The sequence below is a fragment of the Vigna angularis genome, chromosome 5 (assembly GCF_016808095.1).
Source record: "Vigna angularis cultivar LongXiaoDou No.4 chromosome 5, ASM1680809v1, whole genome shotgun sequence".
Classification (NCBI taxonomy): Eukaryota; Viridiplantae; Streptophyta; class Magnoliopsida; order Fabales; family Fabaceae; genus Vigna; species Vigna angularis.
In genome coordinates this window covers 40,704,020-40,720,448 of record NC_068974.1, presented here as the reverse complement: position 1 = coordinate 40,720,448, position 16,429 = coordinate 40,704,020, and the positions used below count along the sequence as shown (strand labels likewise).

Below are 16,429 nucleotides of genomic sequence, written 5' to 3'. Positions count from 1 at the left end.
TATAATAAAGTTAAAACGGAACCTTTTTTTAATTATATTAAACAAACTAATGATTAAATTTATTACTTTTCAGAAAAATATTTTTTTAACACTATTTGGCAACTCATATTAAAAAAGTTAACCTTTATATTTATAAAAAAATGAAAAGTAAAATAGTAAATATTAAATATGTGTAAAATTTGTTAAGTGCCAAGAGAATAATACCTGCATTTTATAAGATGAGAATCATAATTTCATAGGGAAACACCGTCCATTCGAAAATTGACAGAAAAATAATCATGGTATATTGAAAATTAAACATTTAGAAATGATTATTTTACTTTGTGGGTTGAAAGTCTCACTGTAAATAAGGTCAAAAATTATAATATATAAATCTTATTTTACAAGTTAATTTTATATAATTGAGTTAGACTTAAAATCCATTTTTTTTAACATAGTAACATATTCACAGAAAATTGACATTTTCTGACTAATTTTGTCGATTTTTTTTTGAAAGTACGATAACCAACTTCCTTTAATATTAAGCTGTATAAATAGTCATTAATTATAATATTTGTATTTAAAACTGGGTATGGTAATTAATTCCTGTTATAGAAAATTGATGTGATGAGAAAAGATATAGATAGAAAGAAGATGATCCATATAGATAGAATACGTGACGATGAGAGAGGAGAGGACCACAGCGATCTTCCTGGATGAAAGGGCTAGCTTGCTTGCAAAGGGGTCTAATGTACCAACATGTCGTTTGTCCTTCTCATACTTTGTTCTACATGTACGTCGGACACATCAAATTAAAGGCAATTTTTCTTCAATTTTTGAACTTTGCATTGCATTTTCCATTTCATGCTTCCAAGAATCTCGTAAACTAGTGGCTTGTCTGGTTGTCAATGAAAAAGATATGGTTGTCAATGAAAAAGATAGATGTAAAAACAAGACAAAAACACTATGACAACGAGCTAATTGAGGATTGATAATAGACTGTCATAACAGTGAGAAAATTTTGAGGCCTAAGTCCAGTGTCAATACTTGGAACTTAAATTCCTGAGAGTGTTTCAACCAAAAATAACATGTTATATTATTGAAAAATATTTTTTGACTTACCTAAATTTTTTATATTTATTTAACATTATTTTTATTTATTTTTTAATCCATTTTTTCTTGAAAAAATATAAAACTTTATATTTGTATGATCATTTTATCTTTATACTCTATGTCAAATAAATTTAAAAATATATGATGATACTGTTAATCTATATTATTATCAGTGTAAGGAAACTACGAGGGTTTGTAAGGAAAAGAATTATACTGTGTTATTGCTTCTGTATGATCCAAGAGGAAGACTCAGTTCACAAGCATAACATCAAACCTCTGTTTCTCTTTTATTTTAGCACATGCAGTCATACAAAGGCCCAATTTTATTAGGGTGATGCCTGAAAGTATCTTCCTGCACCCTATCAAATTTCTTGGTGTACCCCATCAAAAGCTTCAGGAAAATTATTTCTGTAATAAAAGTGGAATGATTGTCTATCGGAAAGTAAAAAAAATTCGGATTTGTTTTAATGTGTTCCGGAAAATGAATTCCGGAATGTCAGGGTGTTGGCACATGGTGCAGGAAGTAATATTCAAGTATGTATAACTGTATCTACCATTGTGAAACATAATCCAACATTTTCAAGACAAAACTCCAACAACCAGGGGTTAAATGGTTTAAAACACGATGTAGTAGTGTTTCGCGAGGAAACCTGCCTCAGAAAAGTTCAAAATCTAATGCAAAAGTAAGTTTCATAGCTAAAAGGACATTTAATTACAAGGAAAGAAGCCATTTCAAAACCCTGTTACATGGCCCTATGATTCAATGTTTATGCTGGTACTAGGGATGAATATAAATGTTTCTTTAAAGAGATTTTATGGAGTTCACAGAGCCTTCACGCCATCTTTCATCTCAGCAGCAATGGGGAACAGAATGAAACTGAAGCTAGAGTATGATTGCGGTTGCTGTCACTTGTAATTTTACACGGAGGAGCATTGGACATTTTACATTATACATATCACATTATTTCTGCTCTGTGATTTTTTCATTCTGCAAATACTTCAACACTCCATATGCAACTGTTCCGGCCACAAACAAGAAAACTGTAGGGGTAAACGATGGATACAGATACTTTACAAAAAACTGGTCCCACTGTTGCGGTAGGAAGCCTGCAAGTAGAGATTAAAAATTCAGTCACCATATTTTAGACTTAATCAGACACAAATTTCCAACTACAGAAAAATGACAGTTCCATGTTCCCTATATGTATGGTATCACATAAAACTTTATAGAAAGAGGTTTTCCATATTGCATTTGAATTACATATCCAACACTTGGGCATGGCACTTTGGTCATTGGAAGTTCTCAATTTTGATTTCCATGATCAGTGTTTTTGAAAGGATTTGAACAAGATTAATAAACAGGCTACATGATTTGCTTAATGAGAAGCTGCACAATATTCTAAATTCTAATACAGATAAAACCATTGTCATTATAAATATCTTAGTGCCACGATTGATTAACCAGAAGTGTTTGAAAAGTTAAGCCCTTCAAGCAATAGTCCCTGAATTCGATTTGATAGCTTGAATCTACTACAGGTTAGTGATAAAGAGTGAATAATAGATAAGTTTTATTTGAAGAGGGGTGTACCAGATGCTGCAAGACCAATGCCCTCAATGAAAATGACGATGCCAAAACCGAGCATTGCAAGAAGAAAAGCGCTTTCGTTCTTTCCCTCTTCCTTGGCCTTATCCTTTTGTTCCTCCGAAACAAAAGCGGGTTTTTCAAGCGGAGTTCGCCGAATTACGGAGGCCCTTTCTCTCTGCCCCTTCTGTTTCTGCTTCTGTTTCTTTTTACTGTTTGCAGCGGTAGCAGTGTCTGACAAGCCGAACCCCTTCGGAGCGGAATCATCGTCTGAGGATTCAGAAGAAGGTTTTTGGGATCTAACAGTGATTCTGAAGGTAGGTTTGATGAGAATGGGAGAGAAGACGAGGAAGGTGTGTTGAACAGAAGAGAGGAATCGCGTTTGCAGCAACATCTTCATGTGTGGCTGGAAATGTTTCTGATAATCTCACCCACATCCTCTATTTTTCTTCAAATTTACTACCACGTTCAAAAATTAACCCCTCACTTTAATTTTAGAAAAATATGGGGGGCTGCAGTTATTAATTGTTGGGGTGCATGAAGCAATATACTACAGTAAAGTTTGGATTTAACTATTTGGGCCTTGGGCCCTGAGATCATTTCAGTAGTTGAATCAGCTTCGCCTGCATTTCTTCTTGTGCCTTTTTCTCTTCCTTCTCGTTTTCCTTTTCTTCAACCTAAACGACCACGACGACTGCGTCTTCCTTTCTGTCTCAGCCATGGTATAGTAACCACGTTTCTCGATCCTATCCTCCTACGCCTTCTGCCTTATTCCATTTCATTACTTCGTTTTTCCCCTCCTCGCATTTTATATTTAGATTAGATCGTTGTAGGGAATAATCGACCTTTTAATCATTCGCACTATTAACTCCAAAATTCATATTCTGTTACGCAGATTCTGTTAGTGTCTGTATTGTAATTTGAAAATGTCTGGACTATGATTCAGATAGTGTTGTCGTGATCTATAATTTTTTAGTATTGTTGTTTCAGAGGTTTGGGGGAATGTGCAGTGTTGCTAATTGCTAGATAAATGAATGATTTCGAATTATTCTGACTCCATGTACTTGCTGTTTTCCGACTTGACTAGGTTCTTCTGCAGTTAGATCCGTTTCTTAATGAGCTCACAAGCATGTTTGAGCGCAGCACCGAGAAGGGCTCCGTTTGGGTTACTCTTAAACGATGTTGGTGTTAATTGTTATTTTCTTGGTTAACTTGGGTTAAACTTCTGTGTTTAATGTGTCTGCCCGCTGATTTTGTTTCTCTCTCTTTCAGCTTCTTTGAAATCTAAGCTGCAAAGGGATAAACTGGGGACTGCTGGGGAAGCAATTGAGTATAGATGCCTTATACGTGCCACTGATGGGAAAAAGACAATATCTACTTCGGTACGTATGATTTCTAGAATTCAAAGCAGATTCAGTAAGAATTTTAAACACAATTTGGTATTAAAATGGTTCAAAAAACCTATGCTATACTGATTTATAAGGTTTTATTAAACTGGTATTAACTTAAATACTGATTTAGGTCAAGATCACACTCCTATCACTTTCTTGTATCAGTTCTTTTGAAGATTATCCGTTCTCTTTTACTTTTAGATTGGACAATACAGTTAGGATATGTTGTATCTGTGAGCGGGGGGTTTCTCTATTGTGGAACTTGTTTAATCCATTATAGTACAACTTGCTAGTGTGGAAAACTGTAGTTTGCTCAGTAGTCAAACGTGTTATACTAAATCCTGCTAGATTTTTTTGCTGTCGTTTATGTCGAGGTTACCCAATTGATATTCAAAGTATGATTGTTGAGTTATTTTTGAATCGTGTACTCGAAGTTTGTATCGAATTGTAAGTTTTAGATACGAAAGAAAAATTACGTGAAATATATATTATAGATGATATATAGTGTTCAACTCACATTTTAAACTAGAAATGGATAAAACAACTTAAGCAGAAGCCATTGAAAACAAAACAAGTGTTTTTTCAAATTCCTTTTCATTTTAATTTAAGTTGACATGCTGTTTTTCCCCATGGGTTAGTGTACATGGAAAACATATGCATTGTTAAATCTAATTGGTGATAACAAATTACATAGATTCACCCACGTATATATGAAGTCATTTGAGATTCATCTTAAGGTACGAATAGGTAGATAGCTAGAACGTATTGAATCGTGAATAGTAAGATTCTGAAAACCATGGTCTTTGGTATAAAAGAAGTATGAGTCATTCAATATAGTTAGGATTTTATCTTATCTTCAACATTATTTTTATTTTATGGGGAAGGCCACAATTCAAACTTCAAAAAGGAAGCTTTATTTTCTTCTAAAATTTGGATTTACTTCTTATGTAAGTAAGGGAAAATATGAAATTATAGTAATTTGAGAAAAAAAGTCGATTGATTTGAAGGCGAGGTCCAATTCTTGTAATTTGTAACGCTCTAGCGATAGCTTAAGCTTATTCCAGGTTCGTCTCGTCTCTGGAATGAATTACCCTGTCTGCCTGTCCCAGCTGATTTTCCACATTGTTTAGGCCAAAATAGAGAAAATTATTTGGCATGTGATTAATGGAGTTTATTGGTATCAATAAAAGACATGAAAAGTGGACATCAGTAAAGTATTATATTTCATACACTATCAGGCATTTCAAGACTTGTCAACGTATTATAGATCTAGGCATGAAAAGTTAAAAGCAGTGAACCGGTGACCTTCAAATGGATATATGTGTGTGTTTGTGTGTTGTGTTACTTGTAGAAATTTGAGTTCCCCTAGACCCTCCTGGTTATATATGCCTCCCCTTATTTTCATGTTCGTATAAATTGTTTCCATATTTAATATTTTATATTATTGGGTTTTTAAGGTTGGACCGAAGGATCACCAACGCTTTCAAGCTTCTTATGCAACTATATTGAAGGCCCACATGACTGCTCTAAAGAAGAGAGAAAGGAAAGACAAGAAGAAGCCTGCAGAGGCTGATAAAAGAGAAGGGAGTTCGAAGAGATCGAAGAAGTCTTAAATAATCTGCTGACCTTCTGTGCAAACTGAGTTTTCTGCTGACTCTGTTTTTGTTTTCCCCCAGATATTTTGTTGTTTTCAATATTAGAGTGAGGTGAAGGGGAAGGGGAAAAGAAGGGAAGGGAAAAGGATAAAAGGAGGAGAGACAAAGATTAGTGAATAATTCTTGCATTTAATCTTTACATAGATATTCATTTAGTGGCAATTTGTGAAAATTTTCTCAGTTCCCCAAGAGGTTATAAAGCGAATCTTTAGGATACTTTTCTGTTCTATTGCACAGTTCAACACATTTCGAGTTAATCTTCCTGTGGCAAATTCTTACTCAGTCATGGGGTTTCTTGTTCGAAAGTATATACTTGGTCGTTGCTAAAATCGAACGGCTTTTATTATTTTTGTTGTATATAAATCACTTCTGCATTTTATTTTCAAACTTTACAGGGTAATTTTTGCAGTCGCGTCTTGCCCCTTTTTTTTCTATTTTCTAAAACCCAACTAAGTGTTGTTACATTAAGTTATTAACATGTCAATAACGCAGTGGATCCAGTCAACTTGTCCAATTTGGCTTGTGTATATATGCAAGAAGTTGAAACATTGAGTCTGACTTTAATGTTGTGCAGATACAAATTGATAATTCTTGTAACAAGGGAAAAAACAGAGCTTGCGCGGATCCACTTAACACAGTTATTGTTAAGTTTGGTTGTCCTATCTTCATGATAGATTGTGATTAGATAATTATGTTTATCGTTACCAAGTTGTGTATTGTCTATGACTTCCACCGTAAAGGAAGAAAGTATAGATACATTAAAATAATACTTATAGATACGTTAAAATAACAATTGTTATATACGTGTATGTCACACATTTACAGTGGTTTGAATATGTATTTTAGAATTTATATATTAAGATACCTATAAAAAACGGCCGCATTAGTAAGAGAAATGGTAACATTTTATCTAAAAAGTGACCAATGATTATTTTTTTATATATGGAAATTTGTTTTTGTATATGAAGTTTTATGCTTTAATTATTATAACGGTATTGAGAATTGGTTTTTGTAATTTTTTTATACAGCATGTTGTAACTGAAAATCAAATTTCATTGATGAAGTATGTAAAATTACCTTGAATTTGAAAAAATATAAAATTATTTTGTTAGTATAAAATAAAGTTTTTGGGATGGAAACGGTTAGGTAAATTGGAGAGGTCTTATTCCCTCCAACAAGAAACGCACAGATACCACGTAATATTGAACAAACATGGTTCGCGGGAAGCACGTTTGACATTGATATTCCTTGTTTATTCTTCAACGAACTGGGCTTAACTGAAAATCCCGTTTTGCTGTCATCTTCTGGTTCTGCTTTCCGTGAATTTCTCATATCATATTTTCCACACACCATTGATCCTTTCAATTCATCTTTTATTCATTCAAATCTCTCTCTTCAGTCTCTCTCACACCACACAATCATACACTCACAATGCCATGAAGAATCCCAAACACATCATCCTCCATGTCGTCCAACCCTTCCCCGCCGCCGCACTCTTCGCACAAACCCGGTCAAGACCATCCTGCCCCTGGAAAACCGTCATCGCCAGCCGGAAGAGCTAAGCTCCTGAAGATCCCGCCCATTCCTATTCGACGGAGTAATTTAGGCAATGAAGAGGAGAAAGAAGAGGAAGATGAATGCTCTGAATCTTCTTCCATCTTGCTGGCGTCCTCTTTAGGGCTCAATAACATTCGAACGCGTTCTTCCGCGTCGCCTCTTCGCTATTCCTCCTCCGTTGGCGCTCCTTCCTTTCTCACACAGAATGCTGCTGTCACCATCAATGACGCCAGATTTAGAACAAGATTGAATTCCCATCCACAAAGAGACCACCTAGGTCTGCATTTCCTATTATATTGTTAAATCTGGCCTCAATTCCACTTTCATTTCCTATTTGGGACCGAAATGGTTTGTGATTATTTCCTGCTTGCTTTCGCTAATATAGTTGTTCTTTTAGGGGAAAAAGTTCATTTGAATCAATCCAGATCGCTCAGAGCTCATTCGCAACTCATTCCTGTGCTAGAGGTGATAGACATGATGTATTATTGTGCACGATAATATTTACTGAATTAGTGTTTTTCTTATTTAATTGTTTCCTTTTTATGATTGATAGTTGGAGAAATGTAGGTTGCTCAGGTTCATTGCATGTGTTTTGCACAGGGTCATCATGGAGCTTTCGCCAAAGAAATGCAATCCCCACGTTTTCAGGAAATCCTGCGACTTACTAGTGGACGCAAAAAGAGAAATCCTGATATCAAAAGCTTTTCCCATGAACTCAACTCCAAGGGAGTCAGACCATTTCCAATCTGGAAACATCGTGCCTTTGGCCACATGGAGGTACTCTCCCTTTAACTCGTTCAAGTTTCCTGTTCCTGTTCATTAATTTAAAATGAATAAAATTGTTCAATACTTGTTTCCCCCCAAAATAAAATATTGCAGGAAGTCATGGGGGCGATTAGAGCTAAGTTTGAGAAATTAAAGGAAGAAGTTGATTCTGACTTGGGTGGTTTCGCTGGAGATTTGGTGGGCATTCTTGAAAAAAACTTAGTGTGTGATCGTGAATGGAGAGAGAGGCTCGAGGATCTGTTGATTGTTGCTCAACAATGTGCAAAGATGTCTCCTACCCAGTTTTGGATCAAATGCGAATCTATAGTTCAAAATCTAGATGACAAACGTCAAGAATTGCCAGTGGGGATACTCAAGCAAGCTCATACACGTCTACTGTTTATTCTCTCTCGTTGCACTCGATTAGTGCAATTTCAGAAGGAAAGCGGAATTGAACAAGACCACATTCTGGGTCTTCACCAACTCAGCGACCTTGGGGTCTATTCTGAGCAAATTTTGAAGGCTGCACAGCAAAATTCTAGTATTCCACCTGCTGGACACGAGACCGCTGACAAACAGTTAAAAATGTCACGTAGTAAAGAGAAAGACAAACCGATAACAACACAGGGTAAAGCTGACCAACAAGTAAGTGTGGCGATTGACAACCCGGAGGTTAGTACAACCAAGAGTGTTGAATCAACTTCTGGCAGCTATAGGATGTCTTCTTGGAGAAAGTTTCCAACTGCTGAGAAAAGGCGAAAAGATCAAGATGCTGCAGATACCCCATCCAAAGGTGAAATGGACCACTTGTTAATAAATGCTGAAAATTTGGATAATTCCTCTTGTCATCCTGAACATTCACAATCATCATCAAGAACGCGAAAGGTTTCTTGGGGATTCTGGGGAGACCACCATACTCTTACATACGGGGATTCAATGATATGCAGGATTTGTGAGGTTGAAATACCGATTGTACATGTGGAGGAGCATTCAAGAATATGCACAATTGCGGATAGATGTGATTTGAAAGGTTTAACTGTAAACGAACGGCTTGAAAGAGTTTCTGAAACCATTGAAAGGATAATGGATTTCTGGACACCAAAAAGCACACCCAAAAGCACTGATACTCCTGGAGAAAGCTTTGACCTTGCCGCTTCAAATGTGCTTGAAGAGTTCAATGATTTATCTCTAGAGAGAAATAACCTGACACTTAGATGCTCTGAAGACATGCTCGACTCTACAGATCTTGACAATACTTTTCTCATGGACGATCTGAACCTTTCACCCAGAACATCATGCGAGGCTCGCATCTGTGTAAAACCTGATCACGGAACAAAGGTATCTTCAGCTGGGAGCTTGACACCGAGATCACCATTGGTAACACCACGAACCACTCAGGTGGAACTGTTACTAAGTGGACGGAGAACATTGTCTGAACTTGAAAGTTGTGAACAGGTATACACTTACCAGTGTTGTAATTCTTCATTTATATTTTTGCACAGGAAATATTAAATTGGATGAAAACGTATTATCAATGTGTATAGTCTATGAAGTCTTCTGTCATAAGGATAAGGAACCTTAATATCTTCATTAATATTCTAATTATATGATTTTTTATTTTTTAATTTATATCAATATATATTATATTATTAAAATAAAGTTGTTAAGTGAGTTTTTTTACAATGGTGTGAAAAGTGTAATTTTTCTATTTTACTCATTTATTTTTGGAAATTTTATATTCAAATGACAGATAAGCAAGCTAGTTGAAATAGCCCGTGCTGTCGCAAATGTGAACAACTGTGACTACAGTGCTCTGGAGTATATGCTTGATCGCTTAGAAGACCTGAAATATGCCATTCAAGACAGAAAAGTGGATGCCCTTATTGTGGAGACTTTTGGACGACGAATAGAGAAACTTTTGCAGTGAGCACCTGTGACTTTTTTATTTGATCTACGACAGACACTTATTTTTTTATTCTATTTCGGAAGTTTCTGTAAGATTTTCTAGAGCCACTGTTTTGCTCTAGCATTTCTAATTTATTTTCTGGAACTGGCATGGTGCTTAAACGTAACCTTGAATTTGCTACTTCATTTTGCAGGGAGAAATATATATCCCTTTGCGGGAAGATAGAAGATGAAAAGGTGGACTCATCAACTAGCGTAGCTGATGAAGAGAGTTCAGTGGAAGATGATGCAGTTCGTAGCCTTCGTGCTAGCCCTATTAATACTTGTTCCAAGGACCGAACCTCTATTGAAGACTTTGAAATAATAAAACCCATAAGTAGGGGTGCATTTGGACGCGTTTTTCTTACCCGAAAAAGAGCAACCGGTGATTTATTTGCTATAAAGGTTTGTTTCCTTATCAAATATAAAACCATTTCTTTGCAGAAAGTTAAGAGAAAATTGAGATGAATAGATTAATGAGTTCCGTTGTTAAACGGTACATAGTAGCATCTATTCTTAGGCGGGCAACTAGATTATGATTTAAGAGATTTTTCCTTTTATAAAACAAGTCCTAGTATTGAATCAAAACTTATAAATGATACAAATTGTGATATTTAATTAGGATAATCAATACATTTTTAATATAGTTGTCCAAATTTGATCATGGTCAACATTTACCTACCTGATCTTATAAATGTGTTAGTTTGGTTCAACTTAACATGTAATTTGAAAAATATTAGTATAATCTTATCCATCACAAGTTGGTAAACTATACAGATCAATATACTTAAATTTTAAATGTAAAACTTTTATATTTAACAAAGCATAATACATGAAAATCAAGACATCGTAGAATGTTATTTCAAGGGATGTGCATATCTCTTTTCCAAAATTACCTACCGAAGTTATCTTTGTCCACTTGGATAAATGCTCACAATCTCTAGCTACTTTTCTGTTCAACTTTTATTTAAACCAATAATTTCCTGCTTTATTTTTTACCCAAACCAAAGGAAAAATATATATATTATTCCAACAATCCATGTATTTTAAAAGAAAAATAAAGAAATGTTTCTAACAAAATAATTAATTATCAACACAAAAATAAACATTAAATTATAACTTATTTAAATAAAATATTATAATTAAAAGAGCACATGTAGGTCACCATGCATGTGATTTCCTTAGTATAAATTAAAAAATATTGAAGATGTTATACCAACTTCACATAAACTTCCAGTTTTAACATAGTTTTGTTTATTAATTTTTTTTACACATTCCATAATAAATTAAAGAATTAAAGTTTTACTTTATTAATATCTTTACTCTTGTGTGATATTTTTTTCTTTTCTTTAAAGTTAGTTTAATGGGTCAACACAGCCCAACACAATTTCAATCGGAATGGATCAAATTTTAAATGGATTAAGTATAATTTTATATTCTATTGTAAAAATATTTAAGTTTTTGTTCTATCAGACTTAAACTCATGGTAGAGTAGATTTATCTTGAATCTGGACATCTTTTACTACTCTACCTTTTAAAGAATAATATTGAAATTTTGGTGTTACTCAATTAAAATTTTAAAACTTATAAAAATGTAAGTATTTAAAAATATATACATTTGAATTGTTTTTTAAGGAGGATTTTTGATGAATTTCATGTGATATTCTAATAAAATGTATACATATCACACCTTTCAAGCAATCTCATCCAAGTTCTTGAGACTTTCTTCATTCTTTATCTTGTCAAGTTGATTCTCAGATTTTTCTTTTCACATAACTTATTCTCTTGTTGAAGGCAGTAAAGACATTGATGTGGAGTACTGATGATTTTCTTCATAAGAAATGTCATTATGATGACTTCTCAATTGAACTAATAAATAAATTTTCATTTTCAATATTATTAAATAACTTGCTTTCATTACTGTTTAGAAATTTGGATTGCCTTTCCCAATATAAATGTCTAAAGTCCTTTCCAATCTTTTGATTCTTACAATATAAATCTACTAAAATTCAAACTACATATTTTCAATCATAGTAAAAAATCTTAGAAAATATAGCAATATTGCATAGTTTTGAAAATCTGTAAGACTTTTTTTTAATACCAAAGTAGTCTTTAAAAGTATTAATATATTATTCGTTTTAAGTTGTAAAATTGTTAGAGCATTCTTTTTGCGGAGCACTGCCAATTGGCTATTGATGGCGAAAGAAACTGCTAAAAAGTCTTGCTAAATATACTAACTGATTACTTATAATGAGTTGGAATCATTTTTTGAATTTTGTAGGTTCTGAAAAAGGCCGATATGATCCGTAAAAATGCAGTTCAAAGTATTTTGGCTGAGAGAGACATACTTATATCAGTTCGAAATCCTTTTGTGGTAAGAAGACCTGCAATTTACTGCTCATTTATGAAGTTGCTGTACTGGTCTAATTTTCATGTAACTCTGATGAACAGGTTCGATTTTTCTACTCTTTCACATGTCGGGAAAATCTTTATCTAGTTATGGAGTATTTGAATGGTGGAGATCTTTATTCGATGTTGAGAAATCTAGGGTGCTTAGATGAAAACATGACTCGAGTTTATATAGCAGAAGTTGTAAGGATACTAACTGCATTAGTTTTCACCAGGAGTTCTCTCTGCAATTGTGTTTCAGTTCTTTATCCTTTTCCCTCTATCTTCTTGGTCGCTCTACAGGTTCTTGCATTGGAGTATTTGCATTCCTTAAATGTAATTCACAGAGACCTGAAGCCAGATAACTTACTGATTGGTCAAGATGGCCATATTAAGGTCCGCATTATTAATTCAAATTACCTGTATACTCTTCCTTAAATCGTCATACAATGTTCCAACGAAAACGTTATTCGTCACTTCTAAATGCTTAATTTCTGTTGTTACAGTTAACAGATTTCGGGCTCTCCAAGGTTGGCCTTATCAACAGCACAGATGATTTATCAGCGCCATCGTTTTCGGCCATCCTAGAAGACGACGATATGCCAAAACCTAGACATTCTTCAAAACGGGAAGACCGTCAAAGACAATCAGTAGTTGGCACTCCGGATTACCTGGCACCTGAAATACTTCTTGGCATGGGACATGGTTTGCAGTTTATCCGCTGATTAAACAGTACATCTTATACGAAAAATGCTTTTATTTAATATTTTTTTTTGTATGATTAATTTTTTTACCGTGCTTTCAAATCCGTTTTATATGATTTACATTCTTTTACTCGATTGATCTCCTTGTAGGTGCAACTGCTGATTGGTGGTCTGTGGGTGTCATAATGTATGAGCTTCTTGTGGGTATTCCACCATTTAATGCTGAACATCCACAGGTAGCTTCTTGTGATTTGTTAAGTCCTTAACTCTGGTAACTAAAAGGAATAATTTGGACGAAATTCTTCATAAAGATTTCTAGAAGAAATCATAATGCATAAGATGGAAATGTAGAGGGTCCCGGATTTAAATTTTCTATTATGTGGTCATCTTGCTGATCAATTGTTTAGTAAAAACTTGTATTTTATCACAAACAGTAACCATATCACTAGGATAAAAACCATTTGGACTGCTTAAATGCGAAAAACTATTGGTAAGGTCTGATGAGGCCCTGTCTGTTTGTCGTTATTTGCATTTATTTCCATGGTTTTCTGTTTCATTGTGTACCAGTTGCTACAGCCTTTTGATTAGGTCATTACTCATACTTTGCTTTTTTGCTCAATGCTGTTTGCTTGGTTATGTTTTTTTGCGGATTTTAAGTTCGTCATATGTGTTCCTGTGAATTTGTTGGAACTTAAAGAGGTCGATATATATATATATATATATATATATATATATATATATATATATATATATATATATATATATATATATATATATATATATATATATATATATATATATAAATTATTTGAAATTGGATGCAAATCTGAACACTTTGTCATGGATGCTTGTTTTGCAGCAAATTTTTGATAACATAATTAACAGAGACCTACAATGGCCCAGTATTCCTGATGAGCTCAGCTTTGAAGCATATGATTTGATAAATAAGTAAGTATTAACAAAGTAGTGATGCCTTTTAACAAGGCTACACTATAAGATTACAAAAGTGATGTGGACATTCTATACGTATTTACCACATAATGTCCCCGCCCAAAAAAAAAATCCCAGTGAAGAATGATTTGTATTCAATTTTTTGGTGATAAGGAAAAAATGGCGTATCAGTGTAAACTTCGAAATATTATGAACATAGTAAACATTATGGGTATTAATTGTTTTACAGTGTTTAGCATGTTCACTGAAAATAGTTTGTATGATAAATTTTTTGGGTATGCTACGCAAAGTTCCTTTAAACCTAATCAACTTACAAATGAAAAATATCCCTGCATGAAAGTTGCACATGGACCAAATCGTGTAAAACACGTGTTACAAACCAAAACATATATGGAAGAAGTACGGCTTTCAAAATTCACATAATCTGGCAGGATAAGCAAGATCAGTTTGAGTGACCATGCTATTATCGAAACAAGATAGACATTCTTTTTTCTTGTGTTTTCACTTTTATATATGATACCTGGAAACGATTTATGCAATAGTTGGAAAAAGTTGTCCTTTTTCACTTGGAATGTTGGGATTCCTTTCATGTTGATTATGGCTGACTGTGTATTTAATCTCTTTTAGATTATTGAACGAAAACCCAGTCCAAAGATTAGGCGCGACAGGGGCTACAGAAGTGAGTTATTCACTGCTAAGTACTTTGAAGTTGCAAATTACGGTAAAAACAACCATAAATACACTTTTTCTGGCAGGTTAAGCGCCACGCCTTCTTCAAAGATATTAATTGGGATACACTAGCAAGGCAGAAGGTTCTTTCTAATTCTACAAGAACTTTGATATGTTTGTGCCGTATCTTTTGTTTTGTCACCCGGGATCTACTCTTGATTTTCTTCAGGCTATGTTTATTCCATCGGCTGAAGGTCATGATACAAGTTATTTTATGAGCCGGTACATTTGGAATCCCGAGGACGAACACTGTCTCGGAGGTAGTGATTTTGATGAGATTAGTGGTTCCGGCAGCAGTGGTTCCGGCAGCGCTGTGTTAGATGAAGATGTAAGAATACTTTCTACTTTCACTACAGATGCTTACTTTATCTTATAATACGCACTTCAAATGGTTGCTAGATTTTAAGTAGATGAGATGTTTCCATTTGTTTCATCATAAAATAAAATATGAATTTGGATTAGTTAACCAGTCCATACAATTTGTTTGCCTCTTAAACTAATTTAAATTAAATTTCTAATATGTTGTGTAACAGCAATTTTATCTATTATACTTTTCTAGCAGCCTTGTTTTACCATATTTTTTCTAACTATGCCTGGAACTTGTTAACGCAGGGTGATGAGTGTGGTAGTTTAACAGAGTTCGGTGCTCATGCTCTTGTTGAATTGCCGCAGTACTCGTTTAGTAATTTCTCGTTTAAGGTAATACTAGCCATACCTGATCTTCTTTTTTCTCCATACAGTTCCTTATTTTGCACTAGAGTTAAACATTGATGAACAGCAATATAATTAGCTAGATTGTCACATCACATTACTTTTGGCCGAATATCATATAAAGCTAATTTTGTGCTTTTCCATGTGGGTTAAAGAAAGTTCTTTCATTGCTTTGTTTTCTTACAGAATTTGTCTCAGCTGGCTTCTATGAATTATGATTTGGTGGTTAGGAACACCAGGGAATCAACTCAATGACTCCAGGGATTCAGATAATTATGATTTCATGAACAATGCCAATGAGGATTATAAATTTGTCCAAACAGTTGGATTTGCAGAGTGAAAAAGGATGGGCATGTTTAGTACTCACTCTATTGTCGTGTATCTATCACCACTGTATTCATATGATTTTAGATGCAATGCGACGTGATCCGGTAGTCGGTTTTTCTTGTTCTTTCTCACTTTCAGTTTAGACTGACAATTACTTATTTATTTTAGGATTTGATAGATCGAGAGTCCTTGTATTCTTTTATCTTTTTGCCGCAGTAAATAGTCTCTTGTTACCCAATACAGAAACGTTGACCTTAAAATTGTGTGTAATTAATTAATGAATGTATTTCATTTTCTTTGCCTAATATATTTTTATCTCTTCTTTTTTTATCATCACACCACATTTACTGTTTCTTTTTTCTACCTTTTATTTATTCCTCCTATCCTCTCTATTAACTTTTGCACTTTTTTCTTATGAATTGATCAACAGCTTTGCTCTACAATACTTTATTTACCATATTTATTTGCTTTCTAAAATAAATTTTATTACAGAATTATTCCTTTCAATTTCCAATTTCTTTCAAATAATATGATAAAGACTAAAAAATATAAAATAATATATTTATATAAAGTAAAAAATAAAGATTATGTATAAAATTTTAAATAGAGAAATTTTAGGCTTAAAATAAAAAA

General features: G+C 33.8%; 3 protein-coding genes across 4 annotated transcripts; 2 read left to right on the top strand and 1 right to left on the bottom strand.

Moving 5' to 3' along the window:
- Positions 1-1,627: 1,627 nt before the first annotated feature.
- On the bottom strand, positions 1,628-3,127 carry LOC108339782 (protein LPA2). Its single transcript, XM_017576989.2, has 2 exons — positions 2,681-3,127; positions 1,628-2,199 (listed from the first exon to the last, which is right to left on the bottom strand). The coding sequence occupies exons 1-2, from the start codon at positions 3,072-3,074 to the stop codon at positions 2,054-2,056; spliced, it is 540 nt and encodes a 179-aa protein (XP_017432478.1). The 5' UTR covers positions 3,075-3,127; the 3' UTR covers positions 1,628-2,053.
- LOC108339653 (signal recognition particle 14 kDa protein) lies at positions 3,128-5,936 on the top strand. Its single transcript, XM_017576833.2, has 4 exons — positions 3,128-3,396; positions 3,762-3,855; positions 3,947-4,056; positions 5,523-5,936. The coding sequence occupies exons 1-4, from the start codon at positions 3,394-3,396 to the stop codon at positions 5,676-5,678; spliced, it is 363 nt and encodes a 120-aa protein (XP_017432322.1). The 5' UTR covers positions 3,128-3,393; the 3' UTR covers positions 5,679-5,936.
- Positions 5,937-6,879: 943 nt separating this feature from the next.
- Positions 6,880-16,101, top strand: LOC108340268 (probable serine/threonine protein kinase IRE). Of its 2 annotated transcripts, XM_017577520.2 has the most exons (17): positions 6,881-7,554; positions 7,675-7,742; positions 7,878-8,054; positions 8,157-9,497; positions 9,793-9,965; positions 10,142-10,391; positions 12,268-12,360; positions 12,438-12,578; positions 12,678-12,770; positions 12,881-13,079; positions 13,229-13,314; positions 13,938-14,026; positions 14,657-14,708; positions 14,785-14,841; positions 14,928-15,086; positions 15,371-15,457; positions 15,656-16,101. In XM_017577520.2, exons 1-17 carry the CDS (start codon positions 7,185-7,187, stop codon positions 15,722-15,724), a joined length of 3,504 nt encoding a protein of 1,167 aa, XP_017433009.1. In that variant the 5' UTR covers positions 6,881-7,184; the 3' UTR covers positions 15,725-16,101. The 2 variants fall into 2 exon arrangements, 1 of the variants encoding a protein (XP_017433009.1); XR_008249210.1 differs by lacking the exons at positions 14,657-14,708; positions 14,785-14,841; positions 14,928-15,086; positions 15,371-15,457; positions 15,656-16,101 and having other exon boundaries at positions 6,880-7,554; positions 12,881-13,106; positions 13,938-13,955.
- Positions 16,102-16,429: the final 328 nt, after the last annotated feature.

Coding starts and splice junctions, on each gene's coding strand:
- LOC108339782 (XM_017576989.2), bottom strand. CDS start 3,074: ATGAAGATGTTGCTGCAAACGCGATTCCTCTCTTCTGTTCAACACACC. Junction 2,200..2,680: donor CATTGGTCTTGCAGCATCTG/GTACACCCCTCT, acceptor CTCTACTTGCAG/GCTTCCTACCGCAACAGTGG.
- LOC108339653 (XM_017576833.2), top strand. Junction 3,856..3,946: donor TTGGGTTACTCTTAAACGAT/GTTGGTGTTAAT, acceptor TCTCTCTTTCAG/CTTCTTTGAAATCTAAGCTG. Junction 4,057..5,522: donor AAAAGACAATATCTACTTCG/GTACGTATGATT, acceptor TGGGTTTTTAAG/GTTGGACCGAAGGATCACCA.
- LOC108340268 (XM_017577520.2), top strand. CDS start 7,185: ATGTCGTCCAACCCTTCCCCGCCGCCGCACTCTTCGCACAAACCCGGT. Junction 7,743..7,877: donor AACTCATTCCTGTGCTAGAG/GTGATAGACATG, acceptor TGTTTTGCACAG/GGTCATCATGGAGCTTTCGC. Junction 15,458..15,655: donor TTAGTAATTTCTCGTTTAAG/GTAATACTAGCC, acceptor GTTTTCTTACAG/AATTTGTCTCAGCTGGCTTC.